Here is a 25,614-nt window from a genome sequence, read left to right on the forward strand (position 1 = left end):
GTTTGCTAGATTATTATTATTATTTTATTTCCTATTGAATATCTCACACCTTTTTATTTATTTATTTTGATATACGAGACTAATCTCATTTCAGGATTAATAATCGTGAATTCGTGATTTTGTATAAGCAATTCACTTAACTTAAACCTATTTTACCTTTGAGCTAATTTGTAAGATTTAGTTTGCTTATTATCATTTGTTTTAAACAGTTAATAATAGTTAATCTTTAGCTTGATTGGTCTAATGATGGAGATTATAAATTAATGAAAATTACTTTTAAATGGAAAATGAGGAGAAAAATGTTTAATTTCCATTTTCCATTGAAAATATAAGAAATAATGATTTTTTTAGAGGCACAGAGCCATAAACCAAAGATTACTACACGTCAAACTCTAATCACTAAAGTAATGAGTAAAGCAAAGCTGGAAACTTTTATTTTTAAATAAAAAACACTGTACATATCAAATTATTATACAAATAAACCTGAAATAAAGAAAAACAAAGTTTAAGTAAGGCCAAATTAGTGTTCTTAATTCGATTCCTCTGATTACCTAAACATAATTTTGACTGTGCAGAAGGATCTCAACAACTTTGCTCATGGTGGGTCTTGCATCTTTCTTTTCTTCAACACATTGCAAAGCCAATGTCACAAGAATTTCCACTTCACTTCTATCATATTCTCCCACCAATTTAGGGTCTATAATCTCATCAATCCCTGTCTCCCCTCCATTTTTCTTCTGTCTTACCCATGTGACCAGTCCTGTCTTCTCCTCCATCGTTGGACTCTTCCCTGTCACCATCTCCAAAACAACAATGCCATAGCTATAAACATCAACTTTTGATGTAAACGGTAGATTGAAATACCCATTCAGGAGCCATGTAGCCTCTGGTTCCTCTCATTCTTGAAAAGCTTGAGTTGCTCATTTCTTCTCTATTCAGTAGCTTTGACAACCCAAAATCAGAAACTTTTGGTTAGTAATTAGAGTTCAGTAACATGTTCTGAGGCTTTACATCACAATGTAGGATCCACTCCAAGCATTCTTTATGTAAATAAGCAACTCCTCTTGCTGTGACTACAGCAATCTGAAATCTTTTTCTCCAATCAAGGTCCTTAGAGGACATATTTTCTGCTAATGAGCCATGCTTCATGTACTCATAAACTAAAAGTCCGTGGTTTTTCTCAGCACAATAACCCCATATTTCTATTAAGTTCATGTGATTAAGTTTCCCAATGGTGCTTACTTCTGCTAAAAATTCAGCTTCTCCTTGATCATCAGAAATATTAAGTCTTTTGATTGCCGCTATTCAATTATCAGATGATCTTCCTCTGAAACCAATTCCTCCTGCTCCTCTTCCAATTTCCACTTTGAAATTTGCTGTTGCTTTCTTCAGCTCTTGATAAGTGAATCTCTTAAATCCACCTATTTGGTTATACCCTTGAGCAGCTTCATTGTACTATTTAAAAAACATCAAACTAAAGAAATCATAAAAATCTCAACTACTCCTAAAACAATACTAAACCAAAGCATCAAAAGCAATTTCTGATTCTGATTGCTTTTTGTGTATATTCTATCTATTGGCCTTACAATTTCACTTGAGGAATTTAACCCAAATCCTAAAACATCCTCTTTACCAGAAAAGAGACCGTCTTTAGGAACTTTTACAGAAAAATCTCCATCAAAGCTTGGTGAACGATGTCCATTTAACAATGCCATTTTAATGTAACACATTGTAGGAATAACAGTTGGTCTTATATTTTTCACAACAGAAAACAAACTCCACAAACCATCTCCAATGTATCTGTACTCAAAACCCTTGCAAACACACAAGCTCAAACATAATTCTTTACACATTTCCAATGTGTACCCAGGATTGGCTACACAGTCATATCCATAAAACTCTACATCGGAAAGCTTAACAAAACCATGATTCATAGATTCTGGAATACTCCGACATGGCAGATTCTTGAATTCTGGTTCACAACCATTAGACCAATCTGCAGAATCCTTTACCTTATAAACCTGGAAGACAAGAACAAGTTCAACCAGAAAAAGGGTCATATTTGCATATACTATTAGCTCCGCAAATTCCATGAACTTGGCAAGAATCTGACAAGGCTTGCCATGCAATGTCCCAAGTGTTGCTATTTTCTTTTCTACTGCACAATCGAAGATTACCATCAAAATCTATGGTTAACCTTCTCTGGTATCCAATTTCTCCATAATCGGTTGAAAGAAAAGAAAAATTATCAGATGAAGGTAAACTTGCCAAAAGAATCAAGAAAGGCAAGTCTAGTACTGTTATATGTGAACCTTCCTGTTATTGCCCAGCTAACTAGCCACGGAGCTGGCCAGTAAATGCTTGTCTCCTACACCATCATATAAAAGACGAAGTAAGTTATCGCTGTTAAAAAAAAGCTCGTAAAAACCAGAAGAAATTTTTGTTTTAGATCTTAATGAGACAAGCTGCGTATTTTTTGTAAATTTTTGTGAAGGTAGAAAGAGTATCAGTAGGCGAATAAATGCTTCGCCAGAGAATAGCACCTTTCACATTTTGTGAAACAAGATTCCCATTGTCATTAAGGATTAGCTCTGTTCTGGAGGATAGAGAAATAGTGTTTGTAGACCAAGAAATTGACTTATCTGCATGTATTAGGACAAGATTCCCACTTTCCTGGAGAAAGGGTTGTGAATTTTTTCCGTTAATGGGGGTCACGATTGGGCATCCAAACAATGGTGAAATCATTGCTAAACCATATTGAAAAAAAGTAAGCGTTGTCGCCGACAGGGAAAAACCCGGCAGAGAAAACTCCGGTGGGTGGATACGTTAATCACGCGTCCATTTCTCCTTAGTTTAAACTTCCTTCTTTGAACCAAAAAAATAGTGCCTTTTTTTTTTGTTCAAACTTGCTAGGATCCCACGTCTCGGAGGGACCCCACAACAAACTGCTGTTGAAGACGAGAGAGAATGAGGTGGTAATAGGAAAAGAATTGTAAAGAAAACTAGAAACAAAATCTGGGTAGCCATAGATATTGAAAGTGTTGAAAGTTGAAACAGAAAGCATAATTAAAGCTTGGTGGAGTGAAAGAGGAACATTAGTTTATAGAGTTAATTGTTGGCAAGTGAATGTGGACAGAGATTAGTGGACTGATTTTTGAATATTTAAAGACTTGGAGTTTACTTAGGCTTCAATTTTCTCCTTCTTCTTCTTTTTAAATTCTAATTTGTGTGTGCTGTAACCGAGAAAATAATAATTTTGTACTCCATTATCCTACGCTGACAGATTTTAGAACTTTTAAGATGGATTTAACAGGAAAATTATACGACTAATATCATCTTATTTCTTAATCTGAATGAAAATAGAAAAAGTACTGTCTTTTTGAAAGCGGAGGAAGTAATTGTAAATTATAATCCCGAGCTTAAAATTATAACATTTTCTTTCTTTCTAGAATCTAGACAATGTCAAACGAAAACATTAATAAAAAAAATAAAAAAATAAGTAATAGCATGTTATTGTTCCCTCCCTGCAACGCAAACATGATTCAAAATTCAAACTGTCAACTATATATTCACGTGTCATGGCCAAGAACAACACACTCTTCTTTGTTTTCAAGTCAAGAAACACAGAGAACTAATTGCACTTTTCAGTTCCTCTAGTGAGCGTTGCTACTTAAAAAGCTCATTAAAGATTCAAAGCCACGCATTTTCTTCAGTCACGGACACGAGCTGTATATATTTTTGCTTTATCTCAACCATATCCATATATGCTCATAGTACTTGAAAACTAACCAGGCCATTTGAATTTCTATTTCAAAACGAAAACACCAAAAAGTTAGATGTTTTCTTTGCTTTAGTTTCATTCATTTCAAGCTTTTTGTTTTCTTTTCTGTTAATTATTCATTCATTCACTAATCACTCTTAATTATTGTGCTGCTTTTGGATTTTGAAGTGTACCCAAGGGTCAAAGTCAGAAAACACGAAGGAGAAGAAGATGGTGATCTTGAATATCTTTCTCCACCGAAGGGTAACTCGGATTTACTCTTCTTGGAGATCACTGAATCTCCATATGTTCAAGGTATTACTTCACATTGTTCTCTATGCATTTCTTTGTAGCAGATATTGATAAACTAATTTTAGTTCTAGTTTTTTCTTGCAGAAAAGGAGAACCAAAGTGATACACTAGATTTAATTGCCAGAATCACAAAACCTTATGTCCCAAACTTGACACCACAACCAAATCCAATCTCTGCTTCTAAAGGTTGAATTATTGAATATTTCTTTTTTTCTATTTACTGATATGCTAATGAAGTCTAATTTCCAGTTTTCTAACAGTGAAGAAGAAAAAACCTCATTCCGTTTCGCGCCCACGGGCAGTCTTATCTAGTCCTGGTATGGGATCTTTTTCATCTCTGCCATTTTTAATATTCTATCATGGTTGGTTTTCAGAGCTTTCTTTAAATTTGTTCCCAGCTAATGATCTCAAGGTTGGAAATGGAAATAGAATGAAGATAAGCAAAGAAAGATCTTTGGGTCTGAGAAAATGCAATTCTGAACCCAAGAAGAAGCAAACTCAAAACAAGCCCACTGCAAGTGCTAGTCATGCTATAGCAGCAGAAAGCTCTCTCTACTTGAGAAAAGGTGACTTGAAGGCTGCAACTGCTAGTAACATAATTGCAAAATCCGAAGGACTCTCAAGCAAGGTCAAGGGTTGATAACTTCAATCGCAAAATCCATCTTAGTCTCCCATATACTTGTACATTTAAGATGCTATATTTTATTATTAATTTTTGATGTTTGCATCTTGACTTCAAAATTGTACAAGAGTATCCATGTATTCTTAATATTTTCTAAAATGCTTATTTATATTCTCAAAAGACATTTTAGTTATTCAATTAAGTGTTGTATAGGTGTAAGTAAGTGGAAAATCTTGGATTTAAATTTTCTTATTAATATTTTTTTTTATCAATTTAATGAATTATTAGAAAATGAGAAAACTATCACCCCGACGAGTGAGATGTAATTGCATAATTCAATATACGAAGGAAAATTAACTCTAATTCCAAACACGCGGTTGGATCAGAAAAAAAAAATACTAAAAAAATATAAATCATTATTATAAGTTAGCTGAAAGAAGATCGCATTGGAAAAGAAGGAAGTAAGCTTTTACTGATGCAATCTACTATAATGTGAGATAGCTTTCAAAATAACCAAAAAGTTTCATGTCCAACTCTTATTCTTGTTGTTTGATTTGTTTAATTTAATTGTGATTTTGTTTCGTTTGTTTATTTTTTATCATCTAAATTACACACACACATATATATATATAACATTTTGTTTAATTGTTGATTATAACTGACCTAATCCCCTCCCGTGGACTAGGTCAAACCTAACTAATCTCCGCTTGTTCTCAGAGGCAAAAAGGCCAGCTCGGGTGGAGTTTTTATTGCGAAGGATCAAACCCATAATCTAAGTCATAGTAATCAACTCCGCAAATGATTTTTGCCATTGAGTTACTCCATTCGGGTTTCTTCTAGTCATTTATTATGATTATGAGTATTGTATTCGTATTTTATTCTATATTTAGATTAGAGAGGGAAAAAAATAGAAGAGAGAAAAAAAATAAGGAAAAAGGAAAATTATTTTTAAAAAAATTCCGTATTTTGAATATAGGAGAAAAATAAAATAATTTTTCATCTACCATTTTATTTATTTTCAAATTTTTTTTTCCCTCTCCAATGTAGAGAAAAAAGTTTCTCCTCCTCTTTCTCTCTCTTTCTGAATGAAGGGAAATTTTCATTATTTTGTTTCCTTTCACATTTTCTCTTTTTTCAAATATAGTAAAGGTATTATACATAAGAGATCTGATAAACTGACATAATATTTTGTTGAATAATTTATTAAATTGATGGCAATTTTTATGGCGGAGAGAATTCGAATTCGAAACTTTCCATTCTCAACATTTTCTACATGGTAAATATATGAACAAAATTAATTTGAAATATTAGATTGCAATAATATAAATTCCGACAATTGAATTGTTATCAGTTTTTGATACGATAAAGGTATAAAAGTGTTCTGATCTAAAATAGTAGAACTTAATTTATTACACCTCGTTCAAATCTTCCGACCTATTAATATGATATTGTATTAAAATTTGTTTGGTATAAAATAAATTTTGTGATTTTTTTATAAAACTTATTCGTAATATCCAATTTAATGTGTATCTATTAATCTCAAAACATTATTTAAAAATTAAAATTTTAATCTTATAAAATTAGTATTCAGTTCATGTAAAAAATGATCAAATTTGCAAAGAAATTCTACATTTAATAAAACTAAAATATGTTATTAATAAAAATGTAAATTTAAGACAAATAGCTTACATTTACTAATACTCTGATTATGAAAATATTTTTCCATGAAATACACTCCGTAGATTAAAAAAAAAAAAATCTAAGGGTCAATACTTGATATAGGAATACCTTTATCAAGATTGGACGGTCCGGATTGAACAACAGCTCTTGAAAACATAACCACTGACGGGCAAAGCGACACTACGGTACTCTACGTCTACGATGTAAAAACTGCACTTGGCGTTTGCGATTTAGCGTTACCCACCAAAAAAAAACAAAAGAAAAAAACGAAGCCCCAAAAAAACCAAACCAAACCAAACCAAAAGAGACCTCCTCCACCTTGGTCTAGGAGACGCCGAAGCGAAATCTCGAACTCTCTGCAACCTAAACGACCCCGTTTTATCTCTGGTAAGTTCTTAGCCATTGCGCTTTCTCTCCCTCTCTCTCACACACACTCTCTTCTCTGCTGCTTTTAGTCATCGGTTCACTTAGGGTTAGCTCGATAACCATTTTAATTAGGGTTTGTTGTTTATGCACTGCGCTTCATTGTTTACAACTGCGTAGTTATTTATTCTTTAATTTTGGATCTGATTTTAGCTTTAAATTTATTCATCTATTATTAATTGTGCACTTACTATAATCTGTAGGAGATTGAGAATTAGTAATAACTTTATGGTTATTTTTATTGTTGGATTGAAATGCTTAAATTAAATTTTCTGGTTATCTTTTCTAGATATTTAGGTTTATGCTTAATGCAATTTTCAGTTTCCTAATGAAGAAATGGTTCCCTTGAGTTTGTTTTTGGTAAACTACAATGAATTTAAAACAAGAAAATGGGAAATGAAGTGGGCTGTAAATGAGCCAAGCTACTAGAGGGTTGGCTCGAAAAAAGCTTGTTCAATAAGTCTAATGAGATGAGGTCGAGCATGAGCATGTAAAGGAGCAATTTTGTTTTTTAAAAAAATGCAAATTCTAAATAAGCTCAGGTTAAGCTTGTTTTTCAATCTTGAATCTATCCTGAGCTCAAGTATATCTTTCTCGAGCATGGGGAGAGAGAGCTACTAGTGCTTTTCTTTTTACTGGGTCTTTTTTATATGTTTTGCTGAGCAGGTGTGATATTTGTCTATTGCAGCTTGTACTATAGAGATATAAGTTCTTTGATTGAGTATGGGAGACAGTGAGATGGTCGTTACTGAAACATCTACAGTCACTGATTATGCATCAGCTGGATATGTTTCTACTGGTTATGGTGATACAGGTTCAAACCTTGTTCCTGATTCTGCTGTTTATACCGCTGAGGGCACAGGAGCTTTTGCTGCTTCTGCTGATGCAGCTTATAGTGCGGCAGCTGCTGCTAATTTTGCCGATGCAAATGCATATGGTGCAGAATCTAATTCTACTGTACAAGGGGCCCATGTTGATGCAACGTATGAGGCCAAGACAGATGATGGAATGGGTGTTGCCAGTGATAATGTTGGTGCAACGGAGAATACATCTGTGATGCCATCCCAAGCTGCTGCTTATGATTCTTCTATAAATGGCAATATTGGTGGTGAAGCAGGAAGTGTAACATTGGCTGAGAATGGTACTGCTGTAGATGTTGCAGGGGAAGCTGATTCTTCCGTGGATGGTTCTGGTATGTCCTCTACATGTTAATGATTTTTATATGTTATAAGCGAGATTTCTGTGACCTCTGATTGGGCCCTTAACAATTGTCGTGGAGCACAATATGATTGAAAACTATCTTAAGAGTTTCTGACATCAGGTTTGCAATATGGGAATAGTTTCTCAAAGCTTACATTTGGCTTACTGACTCCAACACATAAGTCTTATCTCTCTCTGTGTGTGTGTGGATGTGTCACCATGATTTAGTGCTTTTTTATGCACTGTATTTTTTTGTTTATTGGGCTTTTTGCCAGCTTGATCCCACCCCTCTGTCTCTAGTCTTACCAGAAATTTTGCAGATTTGCTTTTGCTGAGTATTTATTAGGTGTTTCATTTGTCTCTGTCTCTGTAGTGACACCAATGTCCAGTGAAGAGGAGCGATTGTGGAGCATTGTGAGGGCTAATTCCTTGGATTTTGATGCATGGACTGCCTTGATTGATGAGACAGAGAAGGTGGCAGGGGTATGGATTTTCAGACATATATTGAACTGCTAGTACCTAAGCTCATAATTAATTTTGCCAATTTTCTTTCTCTACAGAAGTGTTTGAGTTGATTGGCTTTTAAGACACTTATTTTTAGTAACAAAATCAGCTGTTTTTAAGAGAGTGTAAGTGTGTGTCTGACTCTATTTTTCTGCAAAGCTTACATTTTTATCCAAATCTGGTGCAGGATAAGATATCGAAAATTCGAAAAGTATATGATGCATTCATGGCTGAATTCCCATTGTGCTATGGTTATTGGAAGAAGTATGCAGATCATGAGGCACGTGTTGGTTCTATGGACAAAGTTCTGGAGGTATATGAGCGAGCTGTCATGGGGGTGACATACTCTGTGGACATTTGGTTGCACTATTGTGTATTTGCCATAAATACATATGAAGATCCAGAGACCATTAGAAGGTAATAGCTGTTCATATACACATTGATATTTTTGGTAAACATTGGAATCATGATTGCTTGATTTCCTGTGTCACAAGGATCTGGTGATTTTGTTCCTCTCTAACATCATTTCAGTATGCCTGCAACAGCGATTGCTCACATTATGGCGAAAGGTGTGATGGGAATTCTTTAGAAATGCATTTTCTGATGTGTAAACCCTTGGTTTTGTGGCTACTCTATTGGTAGCTGTTTGATTTTCTTTTAGGATGTCAAATCTGTTACCCTGGGATCATTATACACCTTCCCTTCTCCGATGGTCTACGTCCTAGTAATTTAGTTGTTTTTGAATTATCGCTGTTTTTAACTTTGACCCTCTGAGGTGCATCAATATGCAAAATGCTGCTGGGAAGATCTCGTTCAGTTAAGGGCTAAGATGGCCTCATTCACTGCTCCATTTCGGACATAGTATGATTTTTTTCAGGAAGGTAAATGCAGTGTTTGGAAGTGTCATGCTGTTAGAGTGAATTGTTCCTTCAACTTCAAGATTAGTGCTGGTGTCTCCCATTTATGGATGTGTCAATGTTGGCATGGTCTACATCTGTATTGATGTCTTACCAATATTTTTCTTCTGCATCAGGCTATTCGAGCGTGGCTTAGCTTATGTTGGAACAGATTATCTGTCTTACCCTCTTTGGGATAAGTACATTGAATATGAAGAAATGCATTCACAGTGGAGCCATGTTGCCATGATTTACACAAGGATATTAGAGATTCCAAATAAACGTTTGGATGATTATTTCAATAGGTAAGCCTTTTGTTTTATTATCCTCATTTAATTGTTTGCTTCCTGTACTAGATTGTTGAATTGTGCAATGTTTTATGTGAATCTGATGCAGTTTGTCCATTATTGTGTGGTATACTGGTTTTTTATGTGGTAAAATGTGTCAATAACTAGATTGGTTGTTTTGTGTTTGCTTGATATGATGATTTATTGTTTCTATTCAAAATATTGTCAACGAATCTCTGATGACATTTGCATGAGCAGTTGAGCAGAAGCAATAGCCTTTGAACTAGGGACTATCAAGTTTAAACTGTTAGTTTTATCTTCCCAAATGTTTAAAGCTTATCCATGCTGTGCATTAGGTTTCAATATTTTATTATGCATTTATTTCTGTAATTAATAGATTCTAGTTGGTAGATAATGCAGACTTGATGGTTTTTCTTTCCTCTGCTGTGAATGCTGTTTCTTTATATCTAATGGAATGCTTTGGTCAGATCTATATTGCCGAAGGATTTTTGCATTCTTTATATATCCTTCAAACCTTTGCCAAATTTGTTATGGGATCTGACCACCGGTTGGTAAAGTGTCTGTTGATTAATTTCCAGCACTTGTAATTATTTTGAAATCTTAAGATGCTGTATGAAAGTTCTATTTTCATTCAGAATTGTTGATATTTGCATGAATGCTGTCCAGCTTCAACCTTTCTCCTCCTCATTTTGTTGGTTGGTTTGTTGTTATGTGTGCTCTTTGATATTATGATATGTAGTGGCTTTGATTTTTGGCCATATATAAATATTACCAGATTTATGTGCATAGTGCAATCAATTTTATTATGTAACATAATTTGTAATTTTTCATGTCTGGTGCTGGCTTACAGATTTAAAGCTTTTTGTTCAAGTCACCCGCTGTCGGAATTAAGAACTGTTGAGGAAGCTGCTGCTTCTGTTCCTGCTACTTCAGAGGTTGGTGGACAAGCAAATGGGGGAGAAGTTCTTCCTGATGCTGCTGAACAATCTTCTAAACCTGTAAGTGCGGGCTTAACAGAAGCTGAGGAGTTGGAGAAGTATATCGCCATTAGAGAAGAGATATATAAGAAAGCTAAAGAGTTCGATTCTAAGATATGTGATTTTGAAAATGCTATTAGGAGGCCTTACTTTCACGTGCGGCCCCTCAATGTTGCAGAGCTTGAAAATTGGCACAACTATCTGGATTTTATAGAAAGAGAAGATGATTTGAACAAGGTATTTGGGTTTGTTTACTTTCCATCCTTGACATTTTTTGTGGTTCGTAGTTTTTAGTTCCCCTTGTTATATATTGACTTACAGTTAAATAATATCTGCTGCATCATATGCTTTATTGGCTAAACCGTTGGATGAAGCAACTTTTTAAACGGGAAATTGAACTGAGACTAAAGCATGGGCCTTCGATTTGGTTTCTTTAAGGCTAAGTACTTCAAACTCTCATTTGTCAGTGGACATTCTAGGTTCATGTATGTGTTGAGATTTTAGTCTTCTTAAAATTCACATGTTATGCATGCAGGTATCTTCTTGTCTTCCTAACCATCTATCTGTCAGGCAAGGAGGGTCCCTCCTTTCCTATTTGAGGGGCCTTTCTGTTCTCGAATGGAGTACTTCTTATGCATATCTCCTTTGTGCTTTTGTGTTTTCCTCTCTGTTAATATATTCTAGGGTTCTCATATGCTTTCCAGTCTTTGATGATGTTTTTTTTGTGAAACAGGTGGTCAAGTTATATGAAAGATGCCTAATTGCTTGCGCCAATTATCCTGAGTATTGGGTACGTTATGTTTTGTGCATGGAAACATGTGGAAGTATGGATCTTGCTAATAATGCACTTGCTCGTGCAACTCAAGTATTTGTAAAGGTATGAAATTCCATTTCCAGAATTCAGTTATGGCATTTATGGATCTTTATTGTTTAATCGCAATTAGTTAACTAGACATCAAACTGTCACCTTTTCGCCTTTTTGTGTTAATTTTGATAGATTTGGCTTGATTTCACTATATTCACATTTACAAAATAGTTTAATTTTAACACATTTTACAAGGCTTTACTGGGAAAGTGAATCAGTTATTTGAAACAAAAGTTAACTTGCAAAACATGGATCTGAATAGCATAAAGAAAAAGAAAGAGGAAATGTGGAAATTTCATTATTGCTAGTTGGTTGGTTCACTTGTACAACAGCAAATTGTGGGCCTAAATTTAACATATGCAAAGATAGGGCTGGGCTGTTGAGGGGCTGGATTCAGCAGACAGGAATAGAAGAGATGTATATGAAGCTAGGCAGTGTGGATCTACTAATTGTGTTCTAGAACACAGTCTCTTGTTTTAGGCTTGTTGTTGTACTGTGCTGCTTTCTGTTGATAGCCCCAACTCTGTGGAATGGAAGTGAGATATAGCGTATATTCCTTATTTCTTTCTACTTTTGTTGATTTTTGTACATGTGATAAGGCTACAGTTTATACTTTTTATTGAATATCTCATGCTTTTGAAGCTTATTTGCCATTAAGGAAAATCTGATTGATATTTCAGCTTTGGGGGAGATGCCTATGATTCCTCATGTTTTGATTTGTTTGTGTATCCCTAAAACTTAACAGAGACAACCAGAGATTCACCTTTTTGCTGCCCGGTTTAGAGAGCAGAGTGGAGATATACCTGGTGCCCGGGCTGCATACCAACTTGTACACTCTGAAATTGCTCCTGGTCTTCTTGAAGCTGTTGTTAAGCATGCAAACATGGAACATCGGCTGGTAAGATAATGTCAGCAAGTTTTTACTATTAAGCCTTGCGGTTATGGAACATCAGCTGGTTTCAATTGTGAGACAGATGCCAGACATTTTAATTTGTTTCTTTATTCTGTTCTGCAGGGGAATCTCAAAGATGCCTTCTCTTTGTATGAACAGGCCATAGCCATTGAAAAAGGAAAAGAGCATTCACAGGTGTTGCCAATGTTATATGCACAATACTCTCGGTTTGTATATTTGGTAAGTTGAGTTAAGCAATCTGTGTGCTCTTTTATCCTTGGCTTTTCATGATTAGAATTTAGGTATTTGAGTTTGTTGTGGATCGACCACTATGGTTGCTTCTCTGAAGATGGGATCAGATAAAATAATTTATGAAACTAATGGAGTCAAAATTAAAAACATCATATCATGAATCACTAGCTATAGGGTAATTTGTCAATATATTTTGTCTCTATAGCATCAATGCTTGCTTAGCATTTTTTTTTTATGGGATCAGATCATATCTTCAAAGATTGAATTGTCCCTGAATTGTGTATTTCCATGTCTTCGAGTACCAAGATCCTTTTTTGTTCAATTTGCCAAGTGCTATATATTTAAAATGCCCTTTGTCAAGCAACTGGTTTTTGAGATTTTCATGCCTTGTTGGTAGGTTTCTGGAAATGCAGAAAAGGCTAGAGAGATTCTAGTTGAAGCACTTGAGAATGCCCCATTGTCAAAACCACTTCTTGAGGTCTGTTCTCTCTGTCTTGTGTGAACTGTTGCTTCGATCTTGCTTTCTTTTAGCTAATTGTTGTTTGCCTTTTGGTTTATTTATTGTGTAGGCTTTTATATATCACGAGTCAATTCAGTCACTGCCAAAGCGAATTGATTATATAGATTCATTAGTTGACAAGTTTATAGCACCCAACTCAGATAGCCTCAATTCTGCAAGTGTTGCTGATAAAGAAGAGATATCTTGCATTTTCTTGGAGGTAACACATTTTTTCCTCCCTTTTTTACCCTTTCTACTTATTTAGCTGATAGATGGACTAAATAATATCGGTTGTGCTTTTTTGGGAAAAAAAAGGCATGTATGGTGTATCTTGGGACGGATTTTAAATTTGCATTCAGCATGAACACCTGACAATGGTATTAGGTTTGGTTCAGGAAGGGTTGAATGCTTTTCATATTTCTTCTTCTTACAAATATTTCTTGCAGTTTTTGGGTATGTTTGGAGATGTTCAATCTATTAAGAAGGCTGATGATCGACATGCCAAGCTCTTCTTACCCCACAGGAGCAAGTCTGAATTAAAAAAGCGTCATGCAGAGGATTATCTAGCTTCAGATAAAACAAAATTAGCAAAATCTTACGCTGATGCTTCTTCACCCGCACAGTCACTTATGGGTGCATATCCAACTGCACAAAATCAGTGGACGGCAAGTTATGGTGTACAACCTCAAGCTTGGCAGAATGTTACGCAAGCACCGGTACAACAATTTAACCCTGGCTATGGCCAACAGGTAACTCTTTTATTCACTATGTCATAGCTAGATGTACAGTTGTACAAGTATACTTTGTCACAAGTATCCTCTTTCATATTAACAAGAGCAAATCATGATAGTGATACTCTCTCTCGATCGCAAGACATGCTGTTGTATTATATGTAAGATTGTCTTTGTAGACTATGCGAGAGCCATATGAAGATTGAGAGTATGATTGTTTTTTCATATTTGATGTACTTGTTATTTTCTAAAGTTCTCATCATAAAAGGTCCACATATATATCATATTCTGGATCTTGTATGATATTGATTACTTGCTGCTATTGGTTTGTGGGAGATCCTCTGTCTCCCTCTCTATGGATAATTATTGTTACTATCAGATCTTTCACATAAATTTATTTCTTAAATTCCCCATTGGTTTACTAACTTGTTACCTGTTTGTCACATTAACTGCCTTCTGCTTCCACTATATTGATGCTTAAACTAAGAGTTAACTAGGGTAAATGGAACTGGTATGCCCAGTGTGTACCATGTCTAGTTTGTGATAATTTAATTGAAAAGTTTTTCTGTGGCCTTCACTCTGTGTATGTGCCTGTGGCTGTGTGTTTTGCAGCGGAACATGGTTGAACTAGAGTATTATTATGGTTGTTAGTGGCTCACTCTGTTTTTCGTAAAATATGATTTTTTACAACAGCCTCTCTCATGCGCTTGCTTTTGTGACATACTTCAAGCAGAGCTTTTTCTTTTATGTCTGGTTATATTTGATTGAGTGGTTTAACTTCCAACGGTCTCAACAATATAAAATGCTATTGCAATGAGTATCGTGATTTGTGCCATGAAACTGAGTGATTTAACTTTTTCTTTTGATAGGCTGCATACAATACAGCTACTTATGGTTATGGAAGCAGCTATACTAGCCCGCAAGTACCTACTTCTGTTGCACAAACAGCTACTTATGGTGCTTATCCTCCGACATATCCTGTCCAGGTACAAATGATCTAAATTTTCTAGATTACATGCCTGTTAGCCATCAACTTTACAAATGATTTTACTGGGAAACTCTCTTCAAGTAGAATATTTTTGAAAGTTCAACATGGATTCATAATAATCTTGCCTTTTGAACTCTTTCCCTAAAATATATTTATCAGCCTGAGCACAACATTCGTAGTGAATAATTTATTTATTTGCATGTATTTTTTTCAGTCAAGAGGACTGAAAAACCAATGTCTTCAAATATTTTTTCCTTTCAGAGTGCTGATAATCCGGTTTATATTTCAGCAGGCTGCTTTCCCTCAACAGAGTTATGCACAACCTGCTGCTGCAGCAGCAACATTGGCCCCAACTCAGCAGCCAACTTCAGTGCCACAGCCATATTATGGGAGCTACTACTGAATTTTCAAGATCGAGTACTAGGTGTTTGCTGTGATCATGTTTTTGCCTTGCCAATCATTTCTATGCTCAATCTATGCCTGTAACTATGCAACGGGTTTGGAACATGGGGCATGGTGTTAGCTTAAATGCGTGAAAGGGATTAGGAAGAAGAGAAGTTTCTTTTTTCTGTTATAGGTTCAGTAGCAAATTGTAGTTAGTGCATCATGTTTCTTTTTGCAATTTTCTAGGTATTTTTTCTTGTGAGAAACTACTTTTTTTTGAACAATTTTAGGTAGGTAGTCCTGGAGTTTTTATTGATAATCTAAAATGAAAAGGAAAAAACCAAAAAAAAAAAAAAAAAGAAACTACTCTGGAATGTGGTAAAGCTGGTGTTAAATCTAATCAGTGATAAGGTACAAGCTTTTCTTTTTCAACCTTTTGCTAGGCACTCGAATTTTTTTATTTTTTTTTTTATTTTTGGCGTATCTTTTATCTCTTATTTCCATCTGGGCCGGTCTATTTAACTGAAGCATTGGTCAGATTTTAGTTCTCTTGTTTTTTTTTTTTTTTTTTTTTTTTTTTTTTTTTTCAAATTTCAGTAGACTTATTTTCTTACCTTTTTTTTTTTTTTTTTTGAAAAGAATTTTTTTTACCTTTTTGATAAAATATCATTACCTTTTTTGAGAAAATCCAAATGATTTTGGTTACTGAATCAGACTTGATTTTCTTACCTTTTTTGAGAAAATATAAATGATTTTGGTTACCAAATCACACTGCAATTTCGTTGCACCATTTATGGTTTTTTTTTTTTTTTTTTTTTTGCCCTTTCCATTTAAAACTTGGGACGATGAGATAAAAACAAAAGCTAAAGTCAGACAAGGCAACTTCAAAGTCCGGTTGACCTTGACCATGGTTAGCTGAGGTCAGTTCCTCTAGTACAACCCACACGACACAACAGCGCTAGTCAGTCAGTGAGATCAAAATCTTTGAACCCATGTTTTTCCGATTTCAAAAGTGGGAATTTCTTTTCTTTCTCTTGTCTGCTTCCAATGAACCATTTAGAAACTTTGGCATGTTGAACTTCTTCCTTTCCTTCCCACAAACTCTAATTAAATCTCTTTAATACACACATTTGGTTACCTCTATGATCATCGTAAGCTTATTCATTCTCAATATTTTTATATTTTCTATACTCGTATATTTCTCTAAATGATTATAATGCTTTTTTTTCTCAAAAGCAAACATACTTTTTTTTTTTTTACTTTGTTTTTCTTTTTAATGGAAGACACTACAATGTGAGTATATTTTCAAATTTCTTATCGTTAAAATTGCATTAAACATTTAAATTTTATATATTTCTGTAATTTCATTTAGTTATTAAGGCTTCGTTTGTTTTTGTAAAATAACTTGTTGAAAAATATTTTTCAAATGACTTATTTTCCATTATTTGGTTGTAATATTGAAAATTAGTTAAAAAACATTAAAGTCTTTATATCATAAGACCATAAAAAATATTAATAATAATAGAAATTACATAATTTAAAATTTTTATTGTTAAATATAAAAAGAATGCAAAAATATATATATATATATATATATATATATATATATATATATATATATATATATATATATATATATATATATATATATAAATTATAGAAGCCGTCGGTGGCCGGTGGTGGTAGCCAGTGGTGGTAGTCGGTGGCAAACGGTGACCGGTGGTAGTAATTGTAATGATTAATAAATTAAAAAAATATGAATTTATAAGATTTGTCAATGTCCAAAAATGTTTTACTCCTTCGAAAATAGGAAATTGTTTTCCTTACAAAATGACTTAATTTTCCTATGACCAGAAAAATATTTTCTGTTAACTTATTTTTCTGAGCGCCCTAAATAATAAAAATTTGTGAAAAACATTTTTCTATAAGTTATTTTATGGAAACAAACAGAGTCTAAATAGAAATCATACAACGGTCATACACAAATATTTTCAAATATAAATAATTTACACTTGATCTGTCCCAAAATACGTATTACATCTGAGGAGGTATTATGTTTCTAAATGCATATCATATTTATGGATTTCATAAATAACATATGATAAATAGTGATTACTTTATTTTTTTAATAATTTATTATAATTTAGATAAATTGAATGATTTTCTCGATTTAACTAAAATGAGAGGGAGAAAGTAATAATATCAGAAATACCAATGTCAAAAACTATTAACAATGAAAAAAAAAAAAACATTTGGTAGCCCTTATTATTTTATCATCCCTGATGAACGGTTGGGATTCAATTCAAAATATGCCATATGTACTGCTATGATTTCGTGCGGCCATCCCCAGTACTGTTCTTTTCTTTTAACGAATCAGAAAAGACACAGGCACTCTCTCTCCCCCGTAGATCTATCTTCCTTGCCTCCTTTACTTGGATTCTTCAGTCCTCTCATTGCTCTAATAAACCCTCTTTCATGCACTCTTATCATCTATCTCTCTCTCTGTAAGCACTTCTTTTGTTTTACCATAAAACCCAATCTTATCATAAACCCTAAATCTCGGGGTTTAAAAAACATTATATTACAGTTCGATCTGCTACAAGGCTAAGTGCTCTGTTTTGATCTCCTTCGTTTTGCGCTTTTGTGTTAGCAAAAGCGATATCTTTTTCGTTTCTTTTCTTTTTTTTTTTTCTTTTCATTAATCATGGCTACTGCATATCCAGGACCTGTTCAGGTAATTTCAATGTTAATCAGTTATATTTAGTTTTGATGTTAATAATTAAAAAACCCCGTAATGAAAAGATTTAATCTTTTGTTTTTTGTGATTTTTTGCAGGTGGGGTCGTATTTTGTAGGACAGTATTATCAGGTCCTTCAACAACAGCCTGATCTTGTTCATCAATTCTATGCCGATACTAGTACTATGATTCGCATTGATGGGGATGCAACCGAGTCCGCTTCCACAATGCTGGTAACTTTTTTTTTTCTTTTTTTTTCTTCAGTCAATTAGTGGATTTGTATTGGTGGTTTTATCTTTGTCTTTTTCTCCTTAATGGTCTTGTGATTTGGTTTGGTTTGGTTTGGTGTGTAAATCGGAAATCTTGAAAAAAGAAAGATATTATTGACTCTAGAGAGTATTGGTCCCCTTATAGTAACTAATGGTGGATTGGTTTCTGTTACTTTTTTGCATAGTTGCTTTTAGATTTTCTTTGTTTTTATTAAAATTGCATGAATTTGCATCTTTACTTGTGCTCTTGAGGCATCTAGTTTTCTAAGAAAGTAATGAATTTAATATTGTAGTACATATACAAGGGTATTGTATATGTTAGTTTTGTATGTTGTTATTAATATTAGTATTTGGGTATGCTAAATAGATGATGGAAGTGAGAGTTTATGTTGAAGTCTCCAATGCTACTTGGTGTTTGTTATATTAACATTTTGATAGAAGGTTGCAATCATACTTTAAGTAACAGTATCATGAGTTAGTTTTCCACTTAATCGATCATTTGGATTTGTCTTCTAGGGCCTTTCCATGATGTATGCAAACTTCTAGCTACAAAAAAATGCCCGCTTCCCCATGTAAAATTGAATTTAAAATGTCGTTTCCCTGTATCTGTTCCTGAGTTTCCTGTGCCTCCATGATTTAGTGGCCGGAACCTCTGGCCTCATTTCTGACTCCATACCCTATGAAGAGTTAATTTCTACTCATATAAAGTGTCTTTTCATTTTTATCCTTTTGCAATATCTTTCTTGTTCCTGCAATTACTCATATCACTATTTAATTTTACTATGCCTCCAGCAAATACATACTCTTGTCACATCTCTAAACTTCACTGCCATTGAGATAAAGACGATCAATTCTCTCGAGTCTTGGAATGGGGGTGTTCTGGTGATGGTATCTGGTTCTGTTAAAAACAAGGATTTCAGTGGCAGGAGAAAATTTGTGGAGACCTTCTTTCTGGCTCCTCAGGAGAAGGGTTATTTTGTTCTTAACGATATGTTCCAGTTCCTTGATGAAGAAATCATTTACCAACAACATCCACCTCCCATTACATCTGAAAACATATACCAGCAAAATCCAGCTCCAATATCATCCGAGGACACTCATGAAGTACAACAGAATGCTTCTAGCCCTCTTCCAGAGCCACCAGGTAATATGTTAATGATGTATGCGGGGAACTATTAATTCTATCAGGAATCACTTGGTCATGGTTTATAGTCCTAGTAATGTAAATACATTTGTATGAGATTTACTATGGACACATCTACTAGCTTATGGCATTTGTATGGTTGAACTATAGCCTTGTAGACTTAGTTAATGGCAAATGCATGCAATATGTTGAAATATAATTCTTCTCTGTAATTTGTGCTTCTACGAAAGAATGATAAAATTTTAGTTCTTAATTCTGATAAAAGTTATGTTTCTGGAATACAAATAGTTTGAAGAAACAAATCTATTTTCCCTTTAATTTCAGTTGCATTTTCCATTTCTTCTTTCTTTTTTTTTTTTTTTTTTTTTTTTTTTTTTTTTTTTGAGGTTTCTTTTGAATATCAGAATGGAAAATTCTTTTGTGCTTTATGTTAACTGGTAAAAGGCTGGGTTGGAAGCAAGTCTTGCTTTATGTTAACTGGTAAAAGGCTGGGTTGGAAGCAAGTCTTATGTTTGGATCTACCAATTAAAAGATAATGGAAAGAAGTATGGTTTTGCAAGTGCTTGAAAAATCCAGCTTTCACTCTTTTAGGTTTTCTTTACCATCATTGCATCAGAATTATCAGGATTGTTTGATGATAGAAAGTATTGCCTTCTAATTATTTTAAAATTTTGGGTTTTTAGTTTCCGACTATGTTTTGGAGGAAGAAGCTAGGGAGTACGTGAACTCTGTTCATATAGAAGATGATTCAGTAGACAAGTATAGTCTCCCAGAGCAGCAGCAACAAGAATTTGAGAATGAAATTGTAGTTGAAGACAGTCCTGTGGAAGAGACACCTGCTTCATTTCAAGGTGCTGTGAATGTTGTGCAGGATCCCCCTGCTCCTGCTTTTGAGGAACCTGTAGAAGAACCTCCAAAGAGAACTTATGCATCTATAGTATGTATTAATTGTATTGCTTGCATATGCCCTTTACTTTGTTTGAAATGTAGCTTAGCATCTGTGTGCTCTTCAATTGTTAAAGCTTCTCTTAACTCCATTTGTGGATGAGAAATAAGAATGAGTATAGAAACAAAGCACTGCATATATTTGAGGAGCAAAATTTTTTTAGTATTGCCATATAATCAGCAGTAGAGCATGCATGACCAGAAGGAGCATTTTTGTTTTTTCTTGTTTTCTTTTCATGTTCTAATTGGTGCTAGCTATTTTTCCCATCAGCTAATATTTTTTCCCTCTTTTCTTTGGTCTAAACACGATAGTTGCGAGCTAAGGGTCAGCCATCGGTTGCTACCCAGCCATCTGTCAACAAAAGTGTCCCAACTACATCAGACTGGAATCATATACCACCACCCACTGCCCAGCAATCAGACCCTGGATTGTCTTATGTGCCTGAATCTGGATTTGAAGCAACAGAGGAAGTCTTGGGACTAGATGAAGGTTTGCTGCTCTCGATGTTTACAAAGATGTGTTTATTGTTGTGCCTTGGCTGTTTGTTTTGACTTTTGGGCATTATTGCATGAGTTGTGTGTTCTTCCAATTTAGTTTTTGATACAAAATCTGATTTCAGAGATAGTTGTTAGCTTGAATCTTGCCAGTGTATTGAACAAGTTAATAAATGTCGTTCGTGCATCTTGAAAACAGAATTTTCTTTCCTTTTTACTATTCTCATATTCCATGATCTTATTTTCTATTGCTGGTGTATTTTGAATGGTTTCACTCGTTTGGAGAGTTTTTTCAGTATGCTTGAAACTTGAGAGAAGATATGCTATTTGCAATTAACATATGACTTTTGGGCATTATTGCATGAGTTGTGTGTTCTTCCAATTTAGTTTTTGATAGAAAATCTGATTCAGAGATAATTGTCAACTTAAATCTTGCTGGTGTATTGAACAAGTTAATGAATGTTGTGTGTGCAAGATCTTGAAACATGATTTTCTTTCTTCTTTTTTCTATTGTTCTCATATTCCATGATCTTATCTTCTATTGCTGGTGTATTTTGAATGGTTTCGCTCCTTGTTTGGAGAGTTTTTTCAGTATGCCTGAAACTTGAGAGAAGATATGCTATTTGCAATTAACATATTTTATTCATAATGCATGGAAGCACTGAATTCATTCTTGATCGTAATCCTTTTCAGGTGAACCAAAATCTGTCTATGTGAGAAACTTGCCCTCAAATGTTACCGCTGCAGAAATTGAGGAGGAGTTCAAGAACTTTGGTAGAATCAAGCCTGATGGTGTGTTCATCAGGAATCGAAAGGTAAATCTTTTTGTTTTCTCTTCTTGCTAAGTTCCTGCATATAAAGCTGAAATAACTGGCTATTTATTCTAACAGGACGTTGTTGGTGTTTGCTATGCTTTTGTTGAGTTTGAAGACCTCACTAGTGTCCAAAATGCAATCCAGGTTTGAATTTTTACCATAAGAAGTTTGTTTCATTTTTCCCTTCTCACACTGTGTGCTTGTTGACTGTACATGTAACAATAAATATTATTCGTTATTAGATTTTTCTTTTGGTTGATGGATCCTGTTATTTTGTTTATTTTTATTAAATTTTAAGGTTAAAGGAAGGAAAATAAAATAGTTAATATCGTTGTAATCATTGAAGCCTAAAATCGTTTTTTGCCATTTCTTGTAGCAATTATATATTCCTCTGGATGAAGTAATTTTTGGATCACCTAATTTTGTTCTTTGTATAGGCATCTCCAATACTGCTGGCTGGAAGGCAGGTCTATATTGAGGAGCGAAGACCAAACAGTGGCATTGCTTCTCGAGGTGGAAGTATGTTTACTAATGCATTCTCCTCTATTTTTTTTATATGTTTCAGTTTTATCCTATGGGATAAAATGCATTAGTGTTTTCTTTTATCCTTCTAAAGTTTACCTTTTCTCCTTCCTGAGACTTCCAAGAGAATTATTTTGCAAGATTTTTTTTTTTTTTTTTTTAATTTTGTTGATGCTGCTAAATCTGTACTCACTGATTCAGCTGTTTTATCATCAATGGCCTCTCTGTAAACAATATCAAACATGATTTAATGATGAAGCACTTAGCTGTAGAGCTGATACATAGACATAGGTCACATGCAACGTGTGTGTGTTCAGTCGCTCATGTTTTGATACTGTTGGGTATATCTAATTATACAATCAGAGTATTCTGCCTACATTTGGGTCACGTGTGTTTATTTGTGTGTGTATAATCCATAGGACAGCCACATAATAAGAAGCTTAAGCAGTACAAAAAAAAATAATGAAATCTTTGCTTTCAGATGCTATTACTACCTTTTGTTTGTGGCTTGAGATTTCCCTCTTGATGAATGTATTTTTAATGTTATCGCTTGCCACATCGATGAATTTGGTATTTTTTTGTGCTCAGAGTAGCTAATATGGTGAAATGTATTATGCTCGAAATGTGAAAATGAATTTGCTTTATTTCTTCTCGGTTGACACTGACTGTCATTTTAATTTCTTTGAGCAGGAAGGGGAAGAGGCAGAGGTGGTTACCCAACAGATGCACCAAGGGGGCGCTTTGGTGGCCGTAGTGTGGGCAGGGGAACCAGTCAAGATGGAGGTGACTACACCAGACAAAGAGGCAATGGTTTCTACCAGCGTGGTGCACGATAGGAAAATCACAACAAGAAATGATGCGTGCAGAGACAGGAAGTACTCGGGCCTTATTCAAAGTTTTCTGTTCTAAACAATGATACAAGGTTTTTGAGTTACTTATTCCTTTAGGAACATTTTCCCTTTTAACGTGTACTTTCTGAGGTGTGTTGTTTTACATCGAGTGTTAGAAATATCTTCTTTTAATGTGATTTACCTCTGATGGTATAGTTCTAAATGTCTGATCCCCTTGAATGGTTTTTATGTGCAATTCAAGTGGGAGATTTTGGGTAATGTAAGCCCCATGTCGTGAGGGAATGTGATTTGCTCTGATTTTTATGGGTTATAACTTGTACAAGGCTCCTTTTGACTTTATTTTCTCTCTTCCTGTTTCCAGATCTTCATTTCATGGCCATGATTTCTCACTAATTACAGAATCACATGATGGTTTCTTCACTTTTTTCTGTAAAAATTATAATCCATGGCCCTCTTACATGTCACAAGTAATCCTCTTCCAAACTTGCATTGTAATATGTAAAATCAGCTTCTGTAGATTCATTATTCCTAATGCCACAAATTGAAGAAAGAGATTGGAATTTCATTTCCAATGCTGATCAAAAGCATGATAAATGCCTAGGAATTGAGCTCCCTGTATATTTCAATGCTTTTCCCAAGCTAAGGATCCTCATAGCAAAAAATGATTCATCAGGGTGAAAAAAATCAACAGAGATGCTTATCATACACTTGTAGACGGTTAACAATTTATTTTCCGTACATTCAAAACAAAACAGATTCCTATTTTATCCATCTAAACAATGTTATGAGCTAGCTTAGTAGCTCTGGTTCTTGCCATTAAGCTCCTGTAGAAGCCACTGCTCCTCGGAAATGTGGGGTTATGGGTTCAAAATCCGTTGGCACACCATAATCATCCTCATCTTCCTCTGTTTCCCAAAGGAAACTAGCATATGCTGCATGTACATGGCTGCAAAACAAAATCTTAAAACTCAATTAAGCTCAAGTCAAGAAGATTAAAACAAGAAAATGGAATACATGTAAATAATTGGGAACGCATACCTATCTTCAGGAGAAGCTTGAACTGCCCTTTCAAAGTAGGCTGAAGCTATATCTTGATCATTATGTAGTTCCCATACCAATTTTGCATACTGTGACAGAATTTCACCATCTTTAGGATCTGCTAATATAGCTCGTAAATAATACTCTTCTGCTCCTTTAAGGTCTTTCTCTGACTGCAAAAACATTTTGGTTCATGGTATCCATAGTTAGATATCATGTAATTGAATGAACGAGATTATGAGATGGCTAGTTGATACTTAATTAACTTATTAAATGAAAAAAAAAATGGAGAGGACTCACCTGATATAGAAAATGGGCATAATTCCCTAAAATCAGGGGATTGCCAGGATTTTCTTGCAGCATCTTCTTATAATACTCTCTGCCATTTTTGTCTCCACCTTCTCCAGCTGCCCAATGAAACTCACCACCATTAGCACTTCCACCGCCACCGCCATCGCCACTGCCACCGCCATTTCCATCATTACTACCACCCTCAATCCCAAGCCCTCTTGCAAGATACATCTCTTCACTAACTAACCCTCCTTTTTCCTCTTCGAGATAACCCAAATTAAGACTTCTGTCAGTAACTCCTATTTTCTCACTCAAAACCATCTTCTCCATTTTATTACTTAATCCAAAGCAGCCATCTTTCTCTTTCTCTTCCTCTTCCTCTTCCTCTTTCTCATTGTTATTCCAATCATCATCATCATCATCCTCTTCTTCATACCTACCTCGCGAATTGCTGATCGAAAAAGAAGGTATAGTTTCCAACATCAAACACTTCTGTCTTGCTGGAACTTTCTTGGATTGGCTTAAATATTTGTAATACTCTTCATTATTACTGCTATAAGAAGCATAAGCCAGCCCTTCAAGGTTCCCTTCTGACTGAACACGACGAAGGCTGACTTCAGATATGAAAGGAGACATAGGAGAGGAGTTGCAGGAAACATTATTGCTGATATGGAAACAACCTGTTTGATGAAATGGAGACTTGTTGTTAAAGCTTTGATGGTGAATAGAATAATGTTTAGGGACACTATTGGTATCAAAACAATGAGCATTGTTGTTGTTAGGGCTATCTGAGAAAGATGGGATGAGGGATCCAAGAACTGGTGTAGAAGAGCTTTTTAAAAGCATGGTTAGGTTTTAGACGTAGAAGATGATGAAGGGTTGTGGGTAGGTATAGCTGAAGAAGAATTAGAAGAAGAACCCTTAGGTTGGTTCTTTTTTATTGTAAAGGAGACAGTGCTTGATTAGAATTTTGTTTTGGTTGGTTGGTTCGTGGAAGTGGAAAGAGTTTTTGTGTGGTGGAGAAAGAAATGGCTTCATCTAGTCTATGAGAAACATATCATCTTTGTTTTCTTTTCTTGCTGTAATAAATGCCAAAAAAAAAAAAAAAAAAAGAAAAGAAAAAAAGGAACACATGCTTTATACTTTTCGATTGGCAAACATCAACCAATACCATTTCATGACTTCATTTCTCCTTTAAATATATTTTTTAATTT

General features: G+C 34.5%; 4 protein-coding genes and 2 pseudogenes across 10 annotated transcripts; 3 read left to right on the forward strand and 3 right to left on the reverse strand.

The window, feature by feature from the left end:
- Nucleotides 1–428: 428 nt before the first annotated feature.
- On the reverse strand, nt 429–2,041 carry LOC105644948 (putative receptor protein kinase ZmPK1; annotated as a pseudogene).
- LOC149497347 (putative receptor protein kinase ZmPK1) lies at nt 2,041–2,830 on the reverse strand (annotated as a pseudogene).
- Nucleotides 2,831–3,126: 296 nt separating this feature from the next.
- LOC105644482 (uncharacterized) lies at nt 3,127–4,892 on the forward strand. Its single transcript, XM_037641861.2, has 6 exons — nt 3,127–3,175; nt 3,588–3,728; nt 3,950–4,075; nt 4,157–4,258; nt 4,333–4,389; nt 4,471–4,892. Exons 1-6 carry the CDS (start codon nt 3,127–3,129, stop codon nt 4,710–4,712), a joined length of 717 nt encoding a protein of 238 aa, XP_037497789.1. The 3' UTR covers nt 4,713–4,892.
- Nucleotides 4,893–6,602: 1,710 nt separating this feature from the next.
- PRP39 (Tetratricopeptide repeat (TPR)-like superfamily protein) lies at nt 6,603–15,725 on the forward strand. Of its 5 annotated transcripts, none has more exons than XM_020683421.3 (14): nt 6,603–6,761; nt 7,486–7,989; nt 8,371–8,480; nt 8,689–8,918; nt 9,535–9,702; nt 10,556–10,919; nt 11,416–11,559; nt 12,293–12,445; nt 12,563–12,679; nt 13,089–13,169; nt 13,261–13,410; nt 13,637–13,939; nt 14,791–14,907; nt 15,199–15,725. In XM_020683421.3, the coding sequence occupies exons 2-14, from the start codon at nt 7,521–7,523 to the stop codon at nt 15,310–15,312; spliced, it is 2,520 nt and encodes an 839-aa protein (XP_020539080.1). In that variant the 5' UTR covers nt 6,603–6,761; nt 7,486–7,520; the 3' UTR covers nt 15,313–15,725. The 5 variants fall into 5 exon arrangements, with proteins under 5 accessions (XP_020539080.1, XP_020539081.1, XP_089575200.1 ...); XM_020683422.3 differs by having other exon boundaries at nt 15,202–15,725; XM_089719074.1 differs by having other exon boundaries at nt 6,624–6,761; nt 7,464–7,989.
- A 1,921-nt stretch (nt 15,726–17,646) lies between these two features.
- LOC105644479 (Nuclear transport factor 2 (NTF2) family protein with RNA binding (RRM-RBD-RNP motifs) domain-containing protein) lies at nt 17,647–23,410 on the forward strand. 2 transcript variants are annotated; one of them, XM_089719073.1, is made up of 9 exons: nt 17,647–18,027; nt 18,129–18,263; nt 19,092–19,443; nt 20,127–20,380; nt 20,701–20,878; nt 21,577–21,698; nt 21,774–21,842; nt 22,136–22,211; nt 22,911–23,410. In XM_089719073.1, exons 1-9 carry the CDS (start codon nt 17,998–18,000, stop codon nt 23,054–23,056), a joined length of 1,362 nt encoding a protein of 453 aa, XP_089575199.1. In that variant the 5' UTR covers nt 17,647–17,997; the 3' UTR covers nt 23,057–23,410. The 2 variants fall into 2 exon arrangements, with proteins under 2 accessions (XP_089575199.1, XP_012085229.1); XM_012229839.4 differs by having other exon boundaries at nt 17,649–18,027; nt 22,136–22,217.
- A 336-nt stretch (nt 23,411–23,746) lies between these two features.
- Nucleotides 23,747–25,440, reverse strand: LOC105644478 (uncharacterized). Of its 2 annotated transcripts, none has more exons than XM_012229838.4 (3): nt 24,410–25,440; nt 24,110–24,282; nt 23,747–24,031 (listed from the first exon to the last, which is right to left on the reverse strand). In XM_012229838.4, the coding sequence occupies exons 1-3, from the start codon at nt 25,244–25,246 to the stop codon at nt 23,929–23,931; spliced, it is 1,113 nt and encodes a 370-aa protein (XP_012085228.1). In that variant the 5' UTR covers nt 25,247–25,440; the 3' UTR covers nt 23,747–23,928. The 2 variants fall into 2 exon arrangements, with proteins under 2 accessions (XP_012085228.1, XP_012085227.1); XM_012229837.4 differs by having other exon boundaries at nt 23,747–24,017; nt 24,410–25,438.
- Between the last annotated feature and the right edge of the window lie 174 nt (nt 25,441–25,614).

The sequence above is a fragment of the Jatropha curcas genome, chromosome 3 (assembly GCF_041381405.1).
Source record: "Jatropha curcas cultivar XTBG-Jc1 chromosome 3, XTBG_Jcur_1.0, whole genome shotgun sequence".
Taxonomy (NCBI): Eukaryota; Viridiplantae; Streptophyta; class Magnoliopsida; order Malpighiales; family Euphorbiaceae; genus Jatropha; species Jatropha curcas.

Bases quoted from the DNA above. Each gene is read 5' to 3' on its own strand.
- LOC105644482 (XM_037641861.2), top strand. From the start codon at position 3,127: ATGTGGACAGAGATTAGTGGACTGATTTTTGAATATTTAAAGACTTGG. The intron at 3,176-3,587 runs GTTTACTTAGGC...GTCATGGCCAAG, and splicing joins TGAATATTTAAAGACTTGGA to AACAACACACTCTTCTTTGT. The intron at 4,076-4,156 runs GTATTACTTCAC...TTTTTCTTGCAG, and splicing joins TGAATCTCCATATGTTCAAG to AAAAGGAGAACCAAAGTGAT.
- PRP39 (XM_020683421.3), top strand. From the start codon at position 7,521: ATGGGAGACAGTGAGATGGTCGTTACTGAAACATCTACAGTCACTGAT. The intron at 10,920-11,415 runs GTATTTGGGTTT...TTTGTGAAACAG, and splicing joins GAGAAGATGATTTGAACAAG to GTGGTCAAGTTATATGAAAG. The intron at 14,908-15,198 runs GTACAAATGATC...TTTATATTTCAG, and splicing joins CTCCGACATATCCTGTCCAG to CAGGCTGCTTTCCCTCAACA.
- LOC105644479 (XM_012229839.4), top strand. From the start codon at position 17,998: ATGGCTACTGCATATCCAGGACCTGTTCAG. The intron at 20,879-21,576 runs GTTTGCTGCTCT...AATCCTTTTCAG, and splicing joins AGTCTTGGGACTAGATGAAG to GTGAACCAAAATCTGTCTAT. The intron at 21,699-21,773 runs GTAAATCTTTTT...TTATTCTAACAG, and splicing joins TGTTCATCAGGAATCGAAAG to GACGTTGTTGGTGTTTGCTA.
- LOC105644478 (XM_012229837.4), bottom strand. From the start codon at position 25,246: ATGCTTTTAAAAAGCTCTTCTACACCAGTTCTTGGATCCCTCATCCCA. The intron at 24,283-24,409 runs GTGAGTCCTCTC...ATGTTTTTGCAG, and splicing joins ATGCCCATTTTCTATATCAG to TCAGAGAAAGACCTTAAAGG. The intron at 24,018-24,109 runs GTATGCGTTCCC...TTTGTTTTGCAG, and splicing joins CAAGCTTCTCCTGAAGATAG to CCATGTACATGCAGCATATG.